The 18,171-nt window shown below is 50.1% G+C and overlaps 1 protein-coding gene across 1 annotated transcript in view; it reads right to left on the bottom strand.

The window, feature by feature from the left end:
- The window catches only part of SAMM50 (SAMM50 sorting and assembly machinery component), a 31,116-nt gene extending 20,218 nt beyond the window's left edge, over positions 1-10,898 (bottom strand). The window contains exons 1-5 of the mRNA XM_018048880.1: positions 10,687-10,898; positions 5,203-5,313; positions 3,866-3,967; positions 3,045-3,132; positions 780-886 (exon numbers count right to left, since the gene is read on the bottom strand). Coding sequence (XP_017904369.1) covers positions 780-886; positions 3,045-3,132; positions 3,866-3,967; positions 5,203-5,313; positions 10,687-10,707 — 429 coding nt within the window. The 5' untranslated portion in view covers positions 10,708-10,898. The remainder of the gene's footprint in view (positions 1-779; positions 887-3,044; positions 3,133-3,865; positions 3,968-5,202; positions 5,314-10,686) is intronic.

Raw genomic sequence — 18,171 nt, 5'->3', positions numbered from 1 at the left:
ATAACCAATAAGGACCTGCAAGGGGAACTCTGCTCAATGTTTTTGTGGCAGCCTGGATGGGAGGGGAAGTTTGGGGGAGAACAGATACATGTATACGTATGGCTGAGTCCCTTTGCTGTCCACCTGAAACTATCACAACACTGTTTATCAGCTATACCCCAATGCAAAATAAAGTTTAAGAAAACAAATGGAATCATACCAAAAAAAAAAAATAGCAGGGGTTTAGATGTACACTAGGGTCCACCTTTCATCTGTAATTGCTTTTCTTCTTTAAAGCCTGCCTCTGCCGAGGGCACACGCCTGATGAATTTTAGGGTTAGGCTAATCCTGCTGACTGTGAAGCTCAGAGAAACTAACTCTATGTGCTTGGAGTTCAGGAGAATTTGAACAAGAAACTATTAATACGAACATGGGTTATCGACACCTCGTTCTCAAACAATCCGTCTTCATAACAAAGCGTGTTATAATCAACTCTAGGAAGATTAATGAGAACCACAGGACAGCTTACAAATAAAGACTAAAGGTCATGGGAAAGCTCTGAAATTACCATTAGTTTTTAGAGCATAGTTCACAACTGGGGACTTCCCTGGTGACTGAGACTCCACACTTGCCAGGTTGGAGGCCTGGTCAGGGAGGCAGATCCCACACGCTGCAACTAAAGATCCCTCACGCCACAGCCAAGACCCAGAACAGGCAAACAAATACATGTTTTCTGAAAAATAAAAAGGTCACTATGGCAAGCCCCACCCTCAGGAAGGGAAAGCCCGTCCGTGTCTTACCATACTGCCTTCGTTGTTCCCGACCATGGTGTTGTAACTGCCCGTTAACCTCCTTAACTCAGTTACTTCAAAGGTAACGTCTAAGCCATTGGGAAGCGCACCATCACCTAGTAAGTGAGAAAGATGAGACAATGAAGACAGTCTGAGTGTGCAGCTTTATTTTCGGTCCCGCTGTGATACATGACAGAACGCAAACTGAAGCCTCCGCTGACTTTACAACCTCCTTTGGAACACACACGCTCTGGTTTAAAGCCCAAGAACGTGCGTGAAAACCCCATCACATCCCGACACACGGGTCTGGTTTCTGCGGTGGAAGACGGCGAGGTCAGGGTTTGCTGAAAGGAGTCATAAGCAGCAGCAGCAGCATTACGCAAACACACGTCATTTGCATCACTTCCTTAGGGTACTTGTTCCCCAACAAGTGAGTTCCCTGAAAATGCCAGGGGGGCCTCAGTTCAATGGACGTTAAAACGTGGAATTCCAGTGACAGAGGGGCTCGGGTAACCCTGACAGAGAAGCAACAGCTCGACCCAGGTGTACGACGTGGATGGTTCTGTCCTTCTCACGCTGGTGGCGTGGGGCCTGAGTTCAGTGCAGCTGCCCCTCACCCATCGAGGGTCCCAGGCGGCAGGGCCCTGAGCGCCAGAAAGGCCGAGGTTGATCCTGCAACCCTGGCTAGACACCCATGGCCTCTGGGAGCTGTCAGACCCACGGACACCCAGGCAGGGGCTCCCGAACTCTCAGATTCAGCTGGTCCAGGCTGGAGCCTTGGCACCAGTTTTTTTTTTTTTTTTTTAATTAGCAGACTTTATTGTTTAGAGGAGTGGTTTTAGGTTTATAGAAAAACTGAGCAGAAAGCACAGAGAGTTCCCATAAGCCCCCTCTACACACACCGCCTCCCCTATTCACACGCTGAGAGGCGTTCCTGTTGGCTCGCGTGGCTGCGCTAAGGCTCAGTTTTGGCACTGCACGCTCTAGGCGCTGGACGAATGGGTGGTGCCCACATTCTTTCTTAAAAGCTCCTGGGTGGATCTAAAGGCCGCCAGGGTGGAGAACCGCGGACAGAAGTGGACCAGCTGACCACATACACATCACGTTCACAAGACAGGAGAGCACTAAACCTGCACGCCACCCACAGGACTCGCCACCAGCAAGCACTCCGGAGCCCTGGCGAGGGCCACTGCCACACCCGTCCCGCTGGGGGCAAGGCCAGGGGCTCTGCTAGCCACAGATGAACCTGTACTCCAGGTGATAGAAACGCCTTTCATTCACACAGCATTTTATATTTTTGCAAGCACTTTCATATACTGTTTCATTTTCATCTTCTCAAAATTATCTTCCACTCAATCCTGAAGAGTTCACTTGTTCTCTGATTCATTCCAAATTTGTAGTTTTCGGGGGGCGTCGGAACGGAGTGAACCGCCACACACGGGGTCCTTCATGACCCGCCTCCTGATCCTTCTCCTGCCTCGTCTTGTATCACTCATTCCCCACGCCTGCCTTCCGGCTCCGGAGCCCTGGAGTCCACCCAGTGACCCTTTCCCTCTGGCCTCTGGGCCTATTCTCTCTCCCCAGAACATTCCTCATCAGCCCTGCTCCCCAAACGCACTCACACGCCTCTTTTAGGTCTCAGCATCTGCGTCACCTCGTCCAGGAAGTCTTCTCTGATCCACTTTGCCTCTGCTGACCGAGAGGCTAAGTCTCCTCCCCCAGGGCCCGGCCCCAAACAGCACAACCTATCAGCTGAACTGTCCTCACTTCTCTGTCTGTCCCCAAGCCTCTTCCACTTGACCAGAAGCTTCTTTGGAAAGACACCATGTCTCGTCTGCCATAGTCTCTTCCCACGGCAGGGACTCATTAACCAAAGAATAAACACCAAGGTAAGACAGCTGCCCAATATCATAGCAATTGAGCAAGTGAACAGACACTCAAAAGTGAAATCTGACTCCCACTTGCCTCCTCTTCTTAACACATTTAGGTGGAATCTCCCAAGAGCTTATTCGGACACCCGCTGAGGTAGGCTATCCCAAAAAAAGCTATCCCAAAAAAAGCCCGGCTCTCTCCTTCTCAGAACCCTGGTCCCATCCAGGGGCTCAGCAAGCAGCATCTTCAAAGTCACCTGACCTCCCTCGGCCTGACATGAAGACCCAGTGAATTTCTTGAGAATGCATGTGCTCTCTGCCTGGACACATAAATAGTGTCCGTGATCCTAGGGGAACAGACGAAAAGGTGAAATCAGAGAGAAGCTAAAAGCAGGATGCCTACCCTGACACGTATCGATCAAAACATCCACTTGTCTAAATATTCCTAGGCGCAGTAACTTTTCACGGGCTTCGTGAGATTTCCTCATAACCTGTAAGAGAGAAAAACAGAGATGGTATTCCTCTAAGATACAGAGACATACATGGTGGCTGTGAGACCAGGCTGGCGGCTTAGCATTCGTGCAAAGTTGATGATTCCCTGAGAATATTAATCTTTAAAAAAAAAAAACAAACTGTACTGTTAAAAGTGGGAATGGCTAAACACTGCTTAAGAGATCACATGCAATGGGGACTGGAGCCAGCCGGACGTGGTCACCAAGAAGCTGCTGGCGACTCTGCCACGTACCTAAGTGTGGTTCCGAGAGCAGACACAAGAAAGCCACAGAGGAGAGGACGGTACAAGCCGGGAAAGACGCAGCTGGATAGTCAAGTAAGGGCCCGAAGAGTCGGCGGGGGCGGGTGGCAGAGAAGAGCCCACCCCACCACGGTCATGGAGGGCCCTGAAGGGAAAGTGCACTGAGCACCAAGGGGGTGCAGGAAGGGTCAAGACCCCCCACCAGCAGCTCCAAGGCAAAGCCAGGACGGCTGCAAGGGACACGGGGAGGGGCGGCCCTGGAAAGGACGGGGGAACACCTCTTCTCTGGAGTCAGGGTGGACGTGAGAGCATGTCAGTTTGTGGGGGGGCTTCTGGGAATAGAGGGGGTTCAGCCCCCTTCCCGGTAGGAGGCGAGCTTATCAGTGGGGGCGGGGTACCCGGTGGTGCGGCAGAGGTCCATGGGGTTCAGAAGGGGATGGGAAGAAGGCCACACAGAGCGGAACACTTGCCTCGATAAGGTTTTTAGCCTTAAAAACATCTCTAATTTCACACATGATGATGTCGTCCTTAGTCCTTCCAAGTCCATCAAAATGAACGTGTTGAACCACCACCTGGAGGTGATAAGGGGACACAAGATCGTTGAGAACAAGACGGGGCAAAAGACCAGACATCAGGGGTGAAGACAAATACCTAAAATCAGTTTCAAGGACTTTCTTTTTTTAATTTAATGATCCACGTTTCTTAATTCCATGCCTTTTCAAAACAACTGGTCCCTTGAACTGACTAGGTCTGTACTTCCTGTGAACGAGACTTACAAGGTCTCTGCAGCCAAATGACCAAGGGCCAGGTCAGGCCTAAAGCCAGGCAGGGTGCAGAGATCCTCTGGACCTCCTTCTCCACATGCTCCCTGGGGCAGGGGCCTCTGGATGATGCCGACTGTGACCTGGTTTAATAACTGAGCATTTTGCCGGGAGATCCTGTTTATAGCATGATACACGCCAGCTCAGAGCCGTTCCCTTGTCTATGAATACCTGCTTCACTCATTCATTCAATAAAGATGCACTGACTGCCTACGAACCAAGTGTCATACTGAACACTGAGAACATATCAGTAAGCAAGACTTTAAAATTCCCGACTCTATGGAGGTTACACTCTAAAGGGGAGAGAAACAGGCAACGTACATAGTAGAGTAGATGGCAGTGAGTAACAGAGAAATCAAGCAGGCATTAACAGGGAGTGTTTGGGCCTGCATGACTTACAGGTGATCAGAACACTATACAATTGTAATCAAAGAACTAATGAAAGGGAGGTGGGAGGGAGGTTCAAGAGGGAAGCCATATGTACACCCATGGCCGATTCAGGAGCAGAAACCAACACAACAGGGCAAAGCAAGTATCCTCCAATTAAAACTAAGTACATTTAAAATAGAAAAAAGAACTAATGAAAAGGTGTTTCCCTTTCTCTATTTAATTTCAAAGGCAACAAAGTTAAGAAAAAGTTTCATTCAGGACCCAAAGTCTTTTCTGGGAGGAGGGAACACAGTTTAAACTTTAGCACCACTTGAGTTTCTCTTTGAAATACTTTTTGGGGTTTTTGTAACATAAATACAAAAATGGGTTTGTTTACCCTTCCTACAGAAAGAATAACCGAGGAAAAACTATTCCTCTAAAACCAGAAGCTATTTCTCTAATAAGTGTCCAGTCTTTCTAAAATGTAGCTGGCTGCAAACTCTCCTTTGATAAAGGTGTCAACAAGGTTAATCCCTGTCTGTTTTCCCAGCGGCTTGTGGAAGCACGTGATTCTAGCAGCAACGGTATGGAGCCCTCGCCCTCCACAGGGTACGCACATCCTTGTTCTCAAGAATTTCCTGCTTAGCTTCAGGTTCAACTTCAACAAATTCAGCTTCTTCTCCTAATGCTCCGAAATCAGGTCCACTGGCTGGAAGAGGCTCCAAACTCTGAAAGGGAGGGGGGGAACCACAGATAAATGAACTTCCATTAAAAAGCCAGAATCTTTTCGTTTTTGTCTTTAGATGGCGCTCCAGAAAACTCAGGCCCACAGCTCCCTCTAGTGCTGGTGGCAGCGGCGTGGGGAGCACAGGGAGCGGAAGCAGCTGTCGACTTGCAAGCCTTCGGCCGGCAGCGACCCTTTGGGGTCCAGAGTATTGTTATTACAGAAAACAAAGGTGAAAATTAATCCACAAAAGGGTCAGGCACAAACTACAATGACTGCTCCATGAACTTAGTTCTGTACACCTGAGACTCGCGTGAAGACAAAAAAACCCCCCTGCTTTCCTGTTACAGAAAGCGTCCCAATTTTTTTAACCAAAACTAGATACAATCTAGGATAGTTACATTAACAAACCAAATTACGAAAAGACACTTCTCCGGACTCTGACAGATTTGTTTCGGTTCAGAAAGTCTCACTCACACACTAAGGGGAGTAGCATATGCCAGAAAGCGGCCCTTCAGTCTGAAGTGACATTGCCTCAAAAGTGTCCAAGCATCTTCTGAGGAAGGATTCTACAGTAATGATTATGGAGATATGACCATAGTATGCAAAACAATGTACATATAATATCGTATATTCATTACATACATAATTGCTTCAGTCCATGGGGCCACATGGTGAAGCCGGAGCCAACACCATGCGGGAGACCCAGGTTCAATCCCTGGGTAGGGAAGATCTGGAGAAGGCAATGGCAACCCACTCCAGTACTCTTGCCTGGAAAATCCCACGGATGGAGGAGCCTGGTGGACTATACAGTCCATGGGGTCGCAAAGAGCTGGACACAACTGAGCGACTTCACTTCATTTCATGGGGTCACAAAGAATCAGACACGACCGAGCGACTGAACAACGTGACTGCTTAACCACGGGGACTCCCGGACACCCGAGTGGCACCAGGTGAGGGCACACAGGCAGCTTGGGAGCACTATGGCACCGTAACCGGCTGCTTCCTTCCTCCACCAGCTCTCCATAGAGAAGCACTTCTGAAGCGCGCGGGCGTGTCTGCCGCCAGTGGGACATGCAGCAAGGGGGACTCTGGGCCGTTCTCGCCTCTTCCCTGGAACGTTCAATGGCCTGTCAGTAGACCCTTCATCATGGCACCGGTCCTCTGGAAAGGTACCGACCTGACAGAACCATGGCCGCTTTCCCATCCTGGCCCTTGAGGACTGGTCCTTAAAGGCGTCCCCAGGGACGGAGTGCAGCTGGGCTCCTCAGTGGCGCGCGGAGGAGCTCCACCCCGCAGCCCCCTTCTGCTACTCCAGACTCGACCCCGACCACACGCAACCCTCGCACTCCTGTCTGGGCGCACCTGGCCCTCTCCGCCCAGGATAACTAGCCTCCTCCCCAGAGATGAGCCGAAACAGCCACCCTCGGCATGGGTGAGTGAATTCTTTTTTTTTTCTTTTGTTCTCACGTTTAATAAATATCTGAGTGCCTACTGTCTAAGAGCAGGGAAGGCAGCCGTGAATAAGACAGACTCGGTCCTTCCTGCAGGGATTGACGTGGATTATTTACATGAGTAAAAAGGGAAGATGATGTCGGGCAAAGAAATAGAATTTATTTCACATAATTATCCTTTCATTTTTGTTGTGTAAATATTTAAAACAGGGGATCATTACTGTATTTCTCAAACATGCAAACAAATCAAAATAGTAACTTTTAATTTTTTTTTTTTTAATGTGGACCATTTTTAAAGTCTTTATTGAATCTGTTACAATATTGCTTCTGGTTTACACTTGTTGGTTTTTTGGCCACAAGGCATGTGGGATCTTAGCTTTCTGACCAGGGATCAGACAAACCACCTCCTGCATTGGAAGGTGAAGTCTTAACCACTGGACTGCCAGGGAAGTCCCTAAAACAGTAACTTTTTAATGCAACCTTTCATGAACATGCTTCTGTATTTATGTTTACCTAGTGCTAAAAAGTGTATTACAGACGAGTAAATCCTATATGCAGAGTATATACTATGGTTAGGAACAACACACATATTCATTGTTCTTAATCCGAATGCCTGACAGATTTTGTCTGGACATAAAGTTCATGTGCTATTGTGCTAAAAAAAAAAAAAAATTCCCTTATGGTTCCTAAAATCTCGAAGCATACAACATATTTCACCAAAGACTTGCCACACCCATCTGTAGTCTTAAATCCGAAATTTACACTCTTAAGTTCAACAGATGGTGTCTTTACAGTCTCACTAACTGCACCAAAGCTTGATGTCCTAAATTAACTATTTCACCAACAGAGATTCATTCATTCACCAAATATCCATTTACTATGTGACAAGCACTTGCAAGAGTCTCACCTTCACAGAATTTACATTGCACTGTCTGGCTAAGTAGTCAGTGAAATGAATTAAAATAAATATTTGGATCTCGCCTCTAACCTTTAAGCAGATGTCTACTGTGAGTCGACAAACTTTACTGAGCACCACATGCCAAGCACTGGGCAAGGCAGTGCTAACGGAAGAAACAGGACATGAAATAAATTTAATGAGTTATGAACACCATCTTTAAAGTGATATAGACTAGAATGAGACAGAAAATACCAGAAAAAATAATAGATATCGATGGTAAACACTGTTTCAGGAAACTTTTTTATTCCAATTTTTTTAATTTGTTGGTCTTGCCACGAAATGTGTGGGATCCTAGCTCCCCAACCAGGGACTGAACCTTTCCTGTACCCCCCGCCCCACAGTGGAAACAGCATCCCAACCACTGGATCGCTGGCGAAGTCCTGATTCAGAAAACTTTTGTTTCACATATGCATGAGGGTACTAGATAGCAAATATGGGAAGTTTTCTTACCGTGAGTTCTGACCAAAAAATTCAAACACTGGCTAGTGAAGTTAAAGAACTGAAATTATTTTTTGTCAATATATTCAACAAAGGAGTGGCAGTTTTAGTGTCAAAGGAGCTCGATAAAAGCAGTCTTTTTGTTCCTATACTCTGAGCACCTAGAACAGTGCCAGGCAGCACACGGCTGACCATCCGTAAACATGAGCTGAATGAATGAACAAATGTTTACTTTGCCAAGATGCTACAAGGGATCCAAGGCAAATAAGATGTGGTTCCTATTGTCATCTAGAAACTAAGAATCTAAAAGGTTAAGCGAAAAATGCAGAGCTGAAACAGGGCACCAGAAGAGAAATGTCAATCAAGGAGGTTGGTAACACATCCAAAACGAGGAACGGACGGGAGACAAGGTTTGTGTAGAAAATGATTTGAACTGAATTCTAAAAAACCATGGGCTTCCTTTGTGGTTCAACTGGTAAAGAATCTGCCTGCAATGCGGGAGACCTGGGTTCGATCCCTGGGTTGGGACAATCCCCTGGAGAAGGGAAAGGCTACCCACTCCAGTATTCTGGCCTAGAAAATTCAGTGGACTATATACTATGGGGTCACAAAGAGTCGGACACAAATGAGGAACCTTCACTTCACTTCTAAAAGACTGGCCCATTTTGTCAGCTATTGCAAGTGATGAGAGAGGGGAGCTACGCCCACCAGTACGGTCCAAATAGTGTGTTATTTGAAGGAAATATCTGGCAAAGTGAAAGTGAAGTCGCTCAGTCGTGTCCGACTCTTTGTGACCCCACGGACTGTAGCCCACCAGGCTCCTCCGTCCATGGGATTCTCCAGGCAAGAATACTGGAGTGGGTTGCCATTTCCTTCTCCAGGCAAAGGGAGGTTAAGTTTAATTTTGGACACCATGCTGGGACATCTGTGCCAAATTCTTTCAGGAAAACTCCTGAAAACTTCTAAGCAGCGCAACTATCTATGCTGCAGAAAAAGTTGTGCTGTGGGCTGGGACTCAGGAACATGCAGATGGTTCAGGACATTCAGTTTCAAAACATTCTGAGGCTTGAACGGTAAGGCCTTGGACAGATATTCTTTCTCTGGGCCTCAGTTAAGATTGGGAGAAGACAATGGCACCTCACTCCAGTACTCTTGCCTGGAAAATCCCATGGACTGAGGAGCCTGATGGGCTCCAGTCCGTGGGATCGCTAAGAGTCGGGCACGACTGAGCGACTTCCCTTTCACTTTTCACTTTCATGCATTGGAGAAGGAAATGGCAACTCACTCCAGTGTTCTTGCCTGGAGAATCCCAGGGACGGGGGAGCCTGGTGGGCTGCCGTCTATGGGGTTGCACAGAGTCGGACACGACTGATGTGACTTAGCAGCAGTTGAGCCTGAGATAAAGGAGAGCAGCTGGGCAGTCTGCCTACTACTGTACCCAAGCAAGTGCATTTACATGCACTGTGTGTTTCAATTCTCCCAACAGCCCAGTGAGTGGATACTACTACCGCCTCCACTCAGCCCAGTTCCCTCTTTGCGCAGTAACCAGCAGACATGAGGACTCCTGAGCCTGGGTTGGAATACTTCAGAAGATGCTTCCTGCTCTAGGAAAGCCTAGCAAGACCCCAGCAGCAGCTGAGCAGGAAACACTGGAAAAAGGCAAAAAAGCAGAGACATTACTTTGCCAACAAAGATCCATCTAGTCAAAGCTCTGGTTTTTCCAGTGGTCATGGATGGATCTGAGAGTTGGACTATAAAGAAAGCTGAGCGCCGAAGAATTGATGCTTTTGAAGTGTGGTGTTGGAGAAGACTCTTGAGAGTCCCTTGGACTGCAAGGAGATCCAACCAGTCCATCCTAAAGGAAATCGGTCCTGAATATTCTTTGGAAGGACTGATACTGAAGCTGAAACTCCAATACTTTGGCCACCTGATGCGAAAAAGCCGATTCATTGGAAAAGATCCTGATGCTAGGAAAGACTGAAGGAGGGAGAAGAAGGGGACGACAGAAAATGAGACGGTTGGGGGGCATCATGGGCTCAATGGACATGAGTTTGAGCTAACTCCGGGAGTTGGTGATGGAGAGGGAGGCCTGGGATGCTGCATTCCCGGGGTCGCAAAGAGTCGGACACGACTGAGAGACTGAACTGAAGGAACTCAGACGCCCGAAACCGCTCAGGGCAGAAAAAATTTATTCCTCCGCTTCAGGACATCGCGGAAAGCCCGCTGGCCCTTTGCCGGCCCCACTGCTAAGTGACCTTGGGCAAGTCAGGTCTCTCCTCTGGGTATCGGTTTTCCAGCTCGGAAGCCTGCCGTAGCGGGTGGAGGCATCTCTGCGGCCTCCTCCATCCGGCCTGCGGCGGCGCAGCACTGGGGCTCCCCCACCCCCACCCCGGCACCGTTCCCCGCTAGCCTTCGGGCGCCGCCGCCCTCTTTTTACCGGGGCAACCCCGGGCGCAGCCGCGAGAGCGTCTCCCCGCGACGCCCGCCCCGAGGTCACGCAGCCCGCGCGGGTCGCTGGGCCTCTTACCCGGGCGTGCACCGTCCCCATGGCTCCCTCTCTGGCCGCCGCCTCCCAGAGCAGTCCCGGCCGGACGAAAGCTCGGCGGGTGAGGACAGAGGGCGGGGCTCCGGTGACCGAGCTCCGGATTAGGGCAACACCCACAAGCCCCTAACGCGGCGGACTGGGGGCGGCCATGATGTCCCGCCTTCGCCCCGCCCCTTGGCTCACGATGCTTTCGCTCATTGGCTCATAGGCATCTATGACCCGGATGTACACGCGGGCGCCCGAAGCCCTGAGACCTGGAGATGGCTCCATCGCTGCGCGTTCGTTAGCGCTCAGAGGAGCTAGCGGCGAGTGCACAGCGGGTCTCCGTGGGGAACTGGCTAGGGGGGTGGGTTGGGCGCCCCGGAGTTGCCCCTGGGGGACAGTACACCAGCTGGTGAGCGCGTCGGGCCTCATGTGTTTCCCTTAAACCTCGTATTTAGTTCAGTTCAGCCGCTCAGTCGTGTCAGACTCTTTGCGACCCCATGGATTGCATCACGCCAGGCCTCCCTGTCCATCGCCACCTCCTCGGAGTCTGGTCAAACTCGTGTTCATGTCCTTGGCTCCGCGGTGCTGCGCTTGTCCCCGCACTCTGGCGAAGCGCCGCGCTCTCCACGCCTGGCTTCGGCTGTGGCCTCCCCCACCCCGGCCTGCGGAGCCTCACAAATCCGGATTGGCGCCCTGCACCTCTCCCGCTGGCCACGTGGACCCTTCAGGTCTCTGAAGTTCCCGGGGCTCAGGCTCCTCGTTGACAGAATGAAGGTGACGTCTTACCTGCTTAGCAGGGATGGATTACAAGGCTTTTGCAGGAGAGTGTAAAAGCTCCGGGCACAGGGCTGGGCACTGACTGACAGAGCAGCGAGTCAATGGCTCCTATTCTTTCAACTGCAGTGAATGTCAAGAGTGTTAACCAGGGGTTGACGCGGGGACTATTCACATTGTAAAGCAAGACAGCTCTGGTGTTGCTGAGTCTAAGCTTGCTCTGATCCTGGTAGGATAGGCAGTGAATCTGGGGAGAGGAGGAAATGAGGCCAGGACTCTGACTTTATTTGGAAAGCTGGCTGACTGAGAAGAGAGCAGACTGATGTCTCAAAGTAACCCATCTTGTAGGGGTCTGGATGCCAGGTTCTTTTATGGATCTGAGATGGGGGAGGGGTGAGGAGACAAAGTAAAATAAAGGCCTTTAATCTTGGAAATATTCTTTTAGAATGCCAAGTCTCAGGCAGAGAGATGTGTTAACTTCTTTCTTCCTGCCTTCTCCAGGTGGACAGGGTTATGCACAAAGGCACTTAACAGGCAGAGGGGCAGAATTCTCTTAGGCAGGGCATTATGTATGATTGTAATAGCAAAAGCAACAGAAAGCAAGTGCAACAATGTCAAGGTGGAGTCAGAATTGACTTCTCCCTGCAACATGGGGCTTTATTTTGGTGGTGGAAACAGCTTCCCGTCTCAAATGACAGCATGTAATAAGTAATAGCACATGGTGATGAATGCAGGGCGAGAAGAGACAGGACAAGAGAAGGGTTTTCAGTATCATGTGGTCTCACGTTTCCGCCCCTTCCCAGAGACCCTGACACCCTTTCCCACTTAAGTGGCAATACCTTAATTCTCTTGCCTTCCTGGGGTAAATATTAAGTCCATGTTCCCCTTCTTGCCTGGGAAGAGACAAGACATTAGCTCCTCCCAGGCACCCCTTCCCACACTGCGTTCCTTGGCAGTTGACCTAGTCATCTGTTTTCTGAGCTGGACTGGTGCCTGGAGGCGGGGCCCAGTCCTTCGCTCCATGAGCCCAGAGGCTGCACGGTGCGTGGCGTGGTACAGGGACTCAGTTAATATTTCCCGAATTACTACCACAGCAGACAGAAAAACCCTGCTTATATTACAAATGCACATTCCTGGGCCACAGCCCTGATCTACTGAACCAACCTCCAGAAAGTAGAACCTGGAGATGTGAGTTTTTTAAAGTAGGCTACATAATTCTTTTACCCATTATGTTTAAGAACCCCACAGTAAAGAATCTGCCTGCAGTGCAGGTTCCGTCCCTGGGTGGGGAAGATCCCCTGGAGAAGGAAATGGCAACCCACTGCAGTATTCTTGCCTGGAAAATGCCATGGACAGAGGAGACTGGCGGCCTACAGTCCATGGGGTTGTAAAAGAATCGGACACGACTTAGTGATTAAACAGCAACATTCTAAAAACCTTTAGGTCTGTGTTTGACTTTATCACTCATAAAGTCTCTGAAGACTTGGGCTATTCACCTGCTTATAAGGATCTTGGCCAGGATTGAGTGGAAGAGGTGGTTAGCAAGGGAGCATCTGCAGGCGGGGCAGGGCCGTGACACAGGCAGGCGAGGCGGCCTCCAGTGGGAAGGGGAAGGGTGGGCAGGGTCAAGGCTGGCCGGAGGCTTCTGGGTCTGGGCATACGTTTGAAAGACAGCGAGCTGATGGAAGAACTGGGCTGTAAGTTAGCAGTTGATCCCTGGCAAGTCACACCCTCTTTAAGGGTTACTTTTCTCCACTCTCAGAGGTGAGCTTGCTAAGGACCAGAAACAAGGTTTTTAAGTGTTTTCTATTTCACACTGGGAAATAACGGGTCCTGGGCTTTTGTACTCGTTTAGGCCATTTTGGATCACCCCTTGGCAGGAGATGACAACCAAATTAGCTCCCCTTTAATGGTTACGAGAGCTGGCTTTATGGGCAGACCCGGTGGTTGGGTTTCAGCCATAATTCTGTCACTGCTAAGCTGTGTGGACTTGGGCAGGGCCTGTACCTCTCTGGGTCAGTTTCCCCTTTAGTGAAGTGAGGGTGGTGATGGTATCCACCTCATAAGGTTAGTAAATACTGTAAAGGTTTGCCTGGCCTAGATAGAAAGGGCAGGTGCACACACACACATACACAGACACACAGCCTGCAACCAGGCCTAGAGAGCATGTGTGCATGCGTGCACACCCACGCACACAGAGCCTGCATCCAGGCCTAGAGAGAGCACGTGAGCACACCCACACACACACACAGCTGCAAGCAGGGCTAGAGGGAGAGAGAGCACGTGAGCACACCCACGCACACAGAGCCTGCATCCAGGCCTAGAGAGAGCACGTGAGCGCACCCACACACACAGCTGCAAGCAGGGCTAGAGGGAGAGAGCACGTGTGCGTGTGCATGCATACACACACAGCTGTGAGAAAGAGAACGTGCACACGTGTGGACACACAGCCTGAAACCAGGCCTAGAGAGAGCACGTGAGCACACCCACACACACTCACACACAGCTGCAAGGGAGAGAGAGCACATATGCACACCCACACACACACACAGCCTGCAGCCAGGCCTAGAGAGAGCACGTGTGCATGTGCATGTGCGTGCATACACACACACAGCTGTGAGAAAGAGAACATGTGCACACGTGTGGACACACACACAGCCTGAAACCAGGCCTAGAGAGAGCATGGGCGTGTGGGCGCACACACACACACACACACACGCACACACACACACACACACAGTTAACCATCACAGTTAGGGGAGCTTTTATAAAGGATGAAACAGACCCAGAAAGAGTAAGCAACTTACCCTATAGCCAAGCTGGACCCAGAGTGACATGGCCCCGCTACTGGCTCTTGGCCACCTCTGAATGATGCCCACATGTCCCAGGATCTGGAGACAGGGCGGTGAAGTAGATGATGACTCAGAAGCCTCCCGACCCTTAAAAGGGAGGGGGGAGTATATATAACAGGCTGTGCTAGATTGTTTCCCGGCAAGACCTCTAGGGCCCTCGGCTCAGTGCCCACAGGCCCGGCCCCTGGGGCCCCGGACACCTGCCTCTGGCCACCAAAGTGGGGCTTTGAGGGTCTTACCGATCCCCAGCTCAGACACAAAAGATTGTGATGTGTGAAAGCTTGAACACAGATTTCCAAAGATAATCTAGGAGAAGGAGCAAATTTTAAGCACGAGTCACACGAGTTGGACACTTATCTTAAAATCCGTCCTCCTGTTGTGCCGGAAGCCAGTGTGAGGAATCCCGCCCGTGACAAGGTCATGAGGAAGGAAGCTGACATACGCAAGGCGTGCTCAGACTTCAGGGACCCCTCTGGAAATTCCTAAGCATGTACCCCAACAAAAATCTGCCGGCTTTTGTGCTCTGCTTTTCCACTCTTCTGACATTTTCTGGAAAAAGTCAATTCAGGGCTTTAGTCTTCTGCATTTGAAAGAGTGTTTCAATCCAAAAACCCCTCCGATGGCTTTCTAGCCTGCCTGCAGGACTCTGCGAGTGTGATTGTTTGAGGCCTCCTGACCGCAGGAGGCACAGGAAGCTTAAAACATCCTAGGAATGTAGGGGCTTCCGAAGAGTCAAAATCTTTAGAATAGGACTGATTAAAAGTTTCATTTGTTGAGTCAATGCTTGCTGCCAAATTTTCATATCCTTTATTTTTAGATATAGTTGGTATATAGAAAAACAAGTAGTAGACCTGGTATTAGCAACATTAGATCTTCGAGTTAAGTACCTTCTTTGTTATATCCCACTGCACCTTTGTTCTATAGAGATGTAACTTTAATGCTTTAAGGAGATGCAAATTAAAGAAAAACACTTCAGGGGAAACAAAATCAACATTCATTAAGGAAGAGAGATAAAAAGTGTTAACAAGCTTCTTGGCCAGAAGATAATGTAAATCACCTGAGACCTTTTGTATACAAAATGATGTATAGAAAGAGTCTGGGCTGCGAACGCTACATAATTCTGTGTTACCCATTGATCTCCATGTTTTATCAAAAGTATAAAAGGCCTTCTGAACAATAAAGGATCGGACCAGTTTCTCGAACTAGTCTCTCGGCCTGGTTTCTTGGGACTCTGGCTCCCCCCATGTCTCTCTCTCTCCTCTTCTCTCCCCTTCCCTCTCTCTGCTCTTTACTTTAACTTCAGGCTGAATCTCCATCTGGGGCGCGGAGGCTCGCCAGGTCTACTTACTTGCCCCGGCTGTTAAGACCCGCGCGAAAGGGAGCTTAAGGCGAGGCACCCTTAGATATTCAAGTGGGCGCCGGTGGCCCAACGTAGATGGTGCAAATTCCTTGTCTGGAATTTTATTGGCCTTCCGCGTAAACCAAGCTATTCAGCCCTCTTCCTCCACTTAATCTTCTTACTACACTATAGTTTCTCAATCTAATCTTACATTAATAAACAAACAAGTCTTTCCACGCCAACGCCGTCCACCCTTCGAGTTCCCTGGATCCACCGGGGCTGGACCCCGGCCCTGTTGCCTGAACCTGAGTTTTCTCAAGTACGAGATGAAGATAGCGGTTCCTAAAGCATAATGTAGTGAGGATTTAAGGAGAGAGACCATGGGGCCTGGCTCACTGAACGCTGAATAAACTAGGCTTTCTTCCTGCATTTCCTTGTTATTCTCTTACGAAAGCCTCCTCTCAAAGATAAGCCATGACTTTGACCTGCAGATTGCAACACAAGTCCTCAGCCAAATATCTGAGAGCCTGTTGTGTACAAAGGCCAGGGTGGCTGAGGACGTGTCGAACAGAGTCACAGCTGTGCCCTCTCTGGTGGCCACAATGTGCACTTTTTTCCGGTCACGCCGTGTGGCATGCAGGATCTTAGTTCCTATCCAGGGATCAAGGCCCCCTGCCATGCCCCCTGAAGTAGAAGCATGGAGTCCTAACCACTGGACTGCCAGGGAATTCCCCATACATTAACTTTTCAAAGGCTCTGAGACGTCCTGTGATGTGTACACCTGTTAGGGTTTCTTTAACCCAGTATTTCCTGGGTTATTTGTTCTGCCATAAAGACTCCGCGGTTTTTTCGAGGTTTTCAGTGGCCCTGTTCACCAAAATTTCTGCTCTTCCTCTTTGGGGTGAAAGATAGGTTTGCGTTTCCATGACCCCATCCATGTGACTTGCTTTGGTCAACAAGTGGTGGGCAGAAGGGAGAGCTGACACCCTGGATGGAAACCTTTAAGCACCATGTTCCTCCCCTACCACCCACCCAACCCTGGGTCCAGAGGCAGGGAAAGTTTCAGGCTGGGTCACCCGGGTCCTAAGGGCACGCACCCTGAGAAGTGAAACTTTCGGGAACATAATCCCGTTTATCCTAACTGATAAAAGACCCTAGTCCCATCTGCAAGGACATCAGCATTCTGGAAAACTTGGTTTACGAAGGGCTGACCTAAATGCAGGTTAGTGACCACACTGGTTCACTTGACAAAGTCAAACCCCGAGTCTCAGAGGCCACGAGGAAGGCACGCTGGGTCTTCACAGATCTCCGCAGTGGTGACCCCTGCTCTTAGTTTGGGGTGCCCTGAGGTGAGGGCCTGGCCTCCATCCTGTCTCCCTGGCTCCTACCACCGGAGGAGTTAAGGTGAGGGGCTGAGAGGAAAGGACACAGGTGCTGGCAGGAAGCGGAAATCCAGGCGGGATGCCCGGGGCTGGGGGCCTGGCGAGGAAGGCAGCTTCTTTGGGTGGGGGTGGGAGGTGACTTGACCGATTTGGGGCCCAAGAGTGGCCTGAGGCAGAGTTCAGGCCACCAGCCCCTGCCCGGAAGTTGTTGCCACAGCCCAGGGCAGGGGCGGGCTCCCAAGAGGGACTGGCTTCCATGTGCCTGAAGTGGAAGTGGATGTGGACGGGCAGGATAGGGACTAGCTGGGGGAGAAGGGTGGGGGGACACAAGCGCCGGGACCTGGCTCCAATGACAGAGCTGAGGAGCTCTGCCCTGGGGGAGGGTGTGAGGGAGGCAACCAGGGGCAGGTGGGGGAATGTTAGGTGGGCCCTCCCCTGAACCAGGGAATCCTCAGAGTGAGTGAGGCCTCCCCAGGGGTGGCTGGATGCTTTCTGCAGAGCAGCACGTCCAGGCCCTGGGGAAGAGCCGGGTACCCAGGATGAAATCAGGGAGTCTGGGGTCCCAGATGAAGAAGGGTCTGGGCCTCAGTATCCAGGACAGAGCATGTGAAGGCCACCTGGCCTGGCCGGGCCCATCTAGGGCAGTGGGCCCGTGAACCCGCTTAGGGATGCGGGTGGGGGTTGGCAGAGGAGTTTAAAGGAGCTTGGCCGTGAGGCAAGGAAAGCAGCACTGCGCAAAGGATGCAGAGACAAGGGGAAGCAGTTGAACAATCACATTTATTATGAATTATTTCCTGATGAACGCAGAAATTTAATATAAAATGTAATTACAGGGAACGACATCATGGTAACCACCTTCAGTAACTGGGCCAACAGTCTTTCAGGCTCCACTCTAAATACACACACACACACACACACACACACACACACACACACGCAATTTCCTTAGCAAGACTGGGCTCATGCTTCTCAGCAAGTTCTGCTATCTGTTGACCAAACAGACGGTTGCTCCCTGGCATGAATCAGACTGCACGCGGCTGATTCCTGATACTGGAGCATCCCACCATATCAAGGGATCATCAATATTTGACAAGGTGGGAGAAACTTGAGAATGTTTTATGCGCTGATGAGAAAC

The sequence above is a fragment of the Capra hircus genome, chromosome 5 (assembly GCF_001704415.2).
Source record: "Capra hircus breed San Clemente chromosome 5, ASM170441v1, whole genome shotgun sequence".
Lineage (NCBI taxonomy): Eukaryota > Metazoa > Chordata > Mammalia > Artiodactyla > Bovidae > Capra > Capra hircus.
Note: the sequence above shows the minus strand (reverse complement) of the source record. Positions and strands in the feature narration are given on the sequence as shown.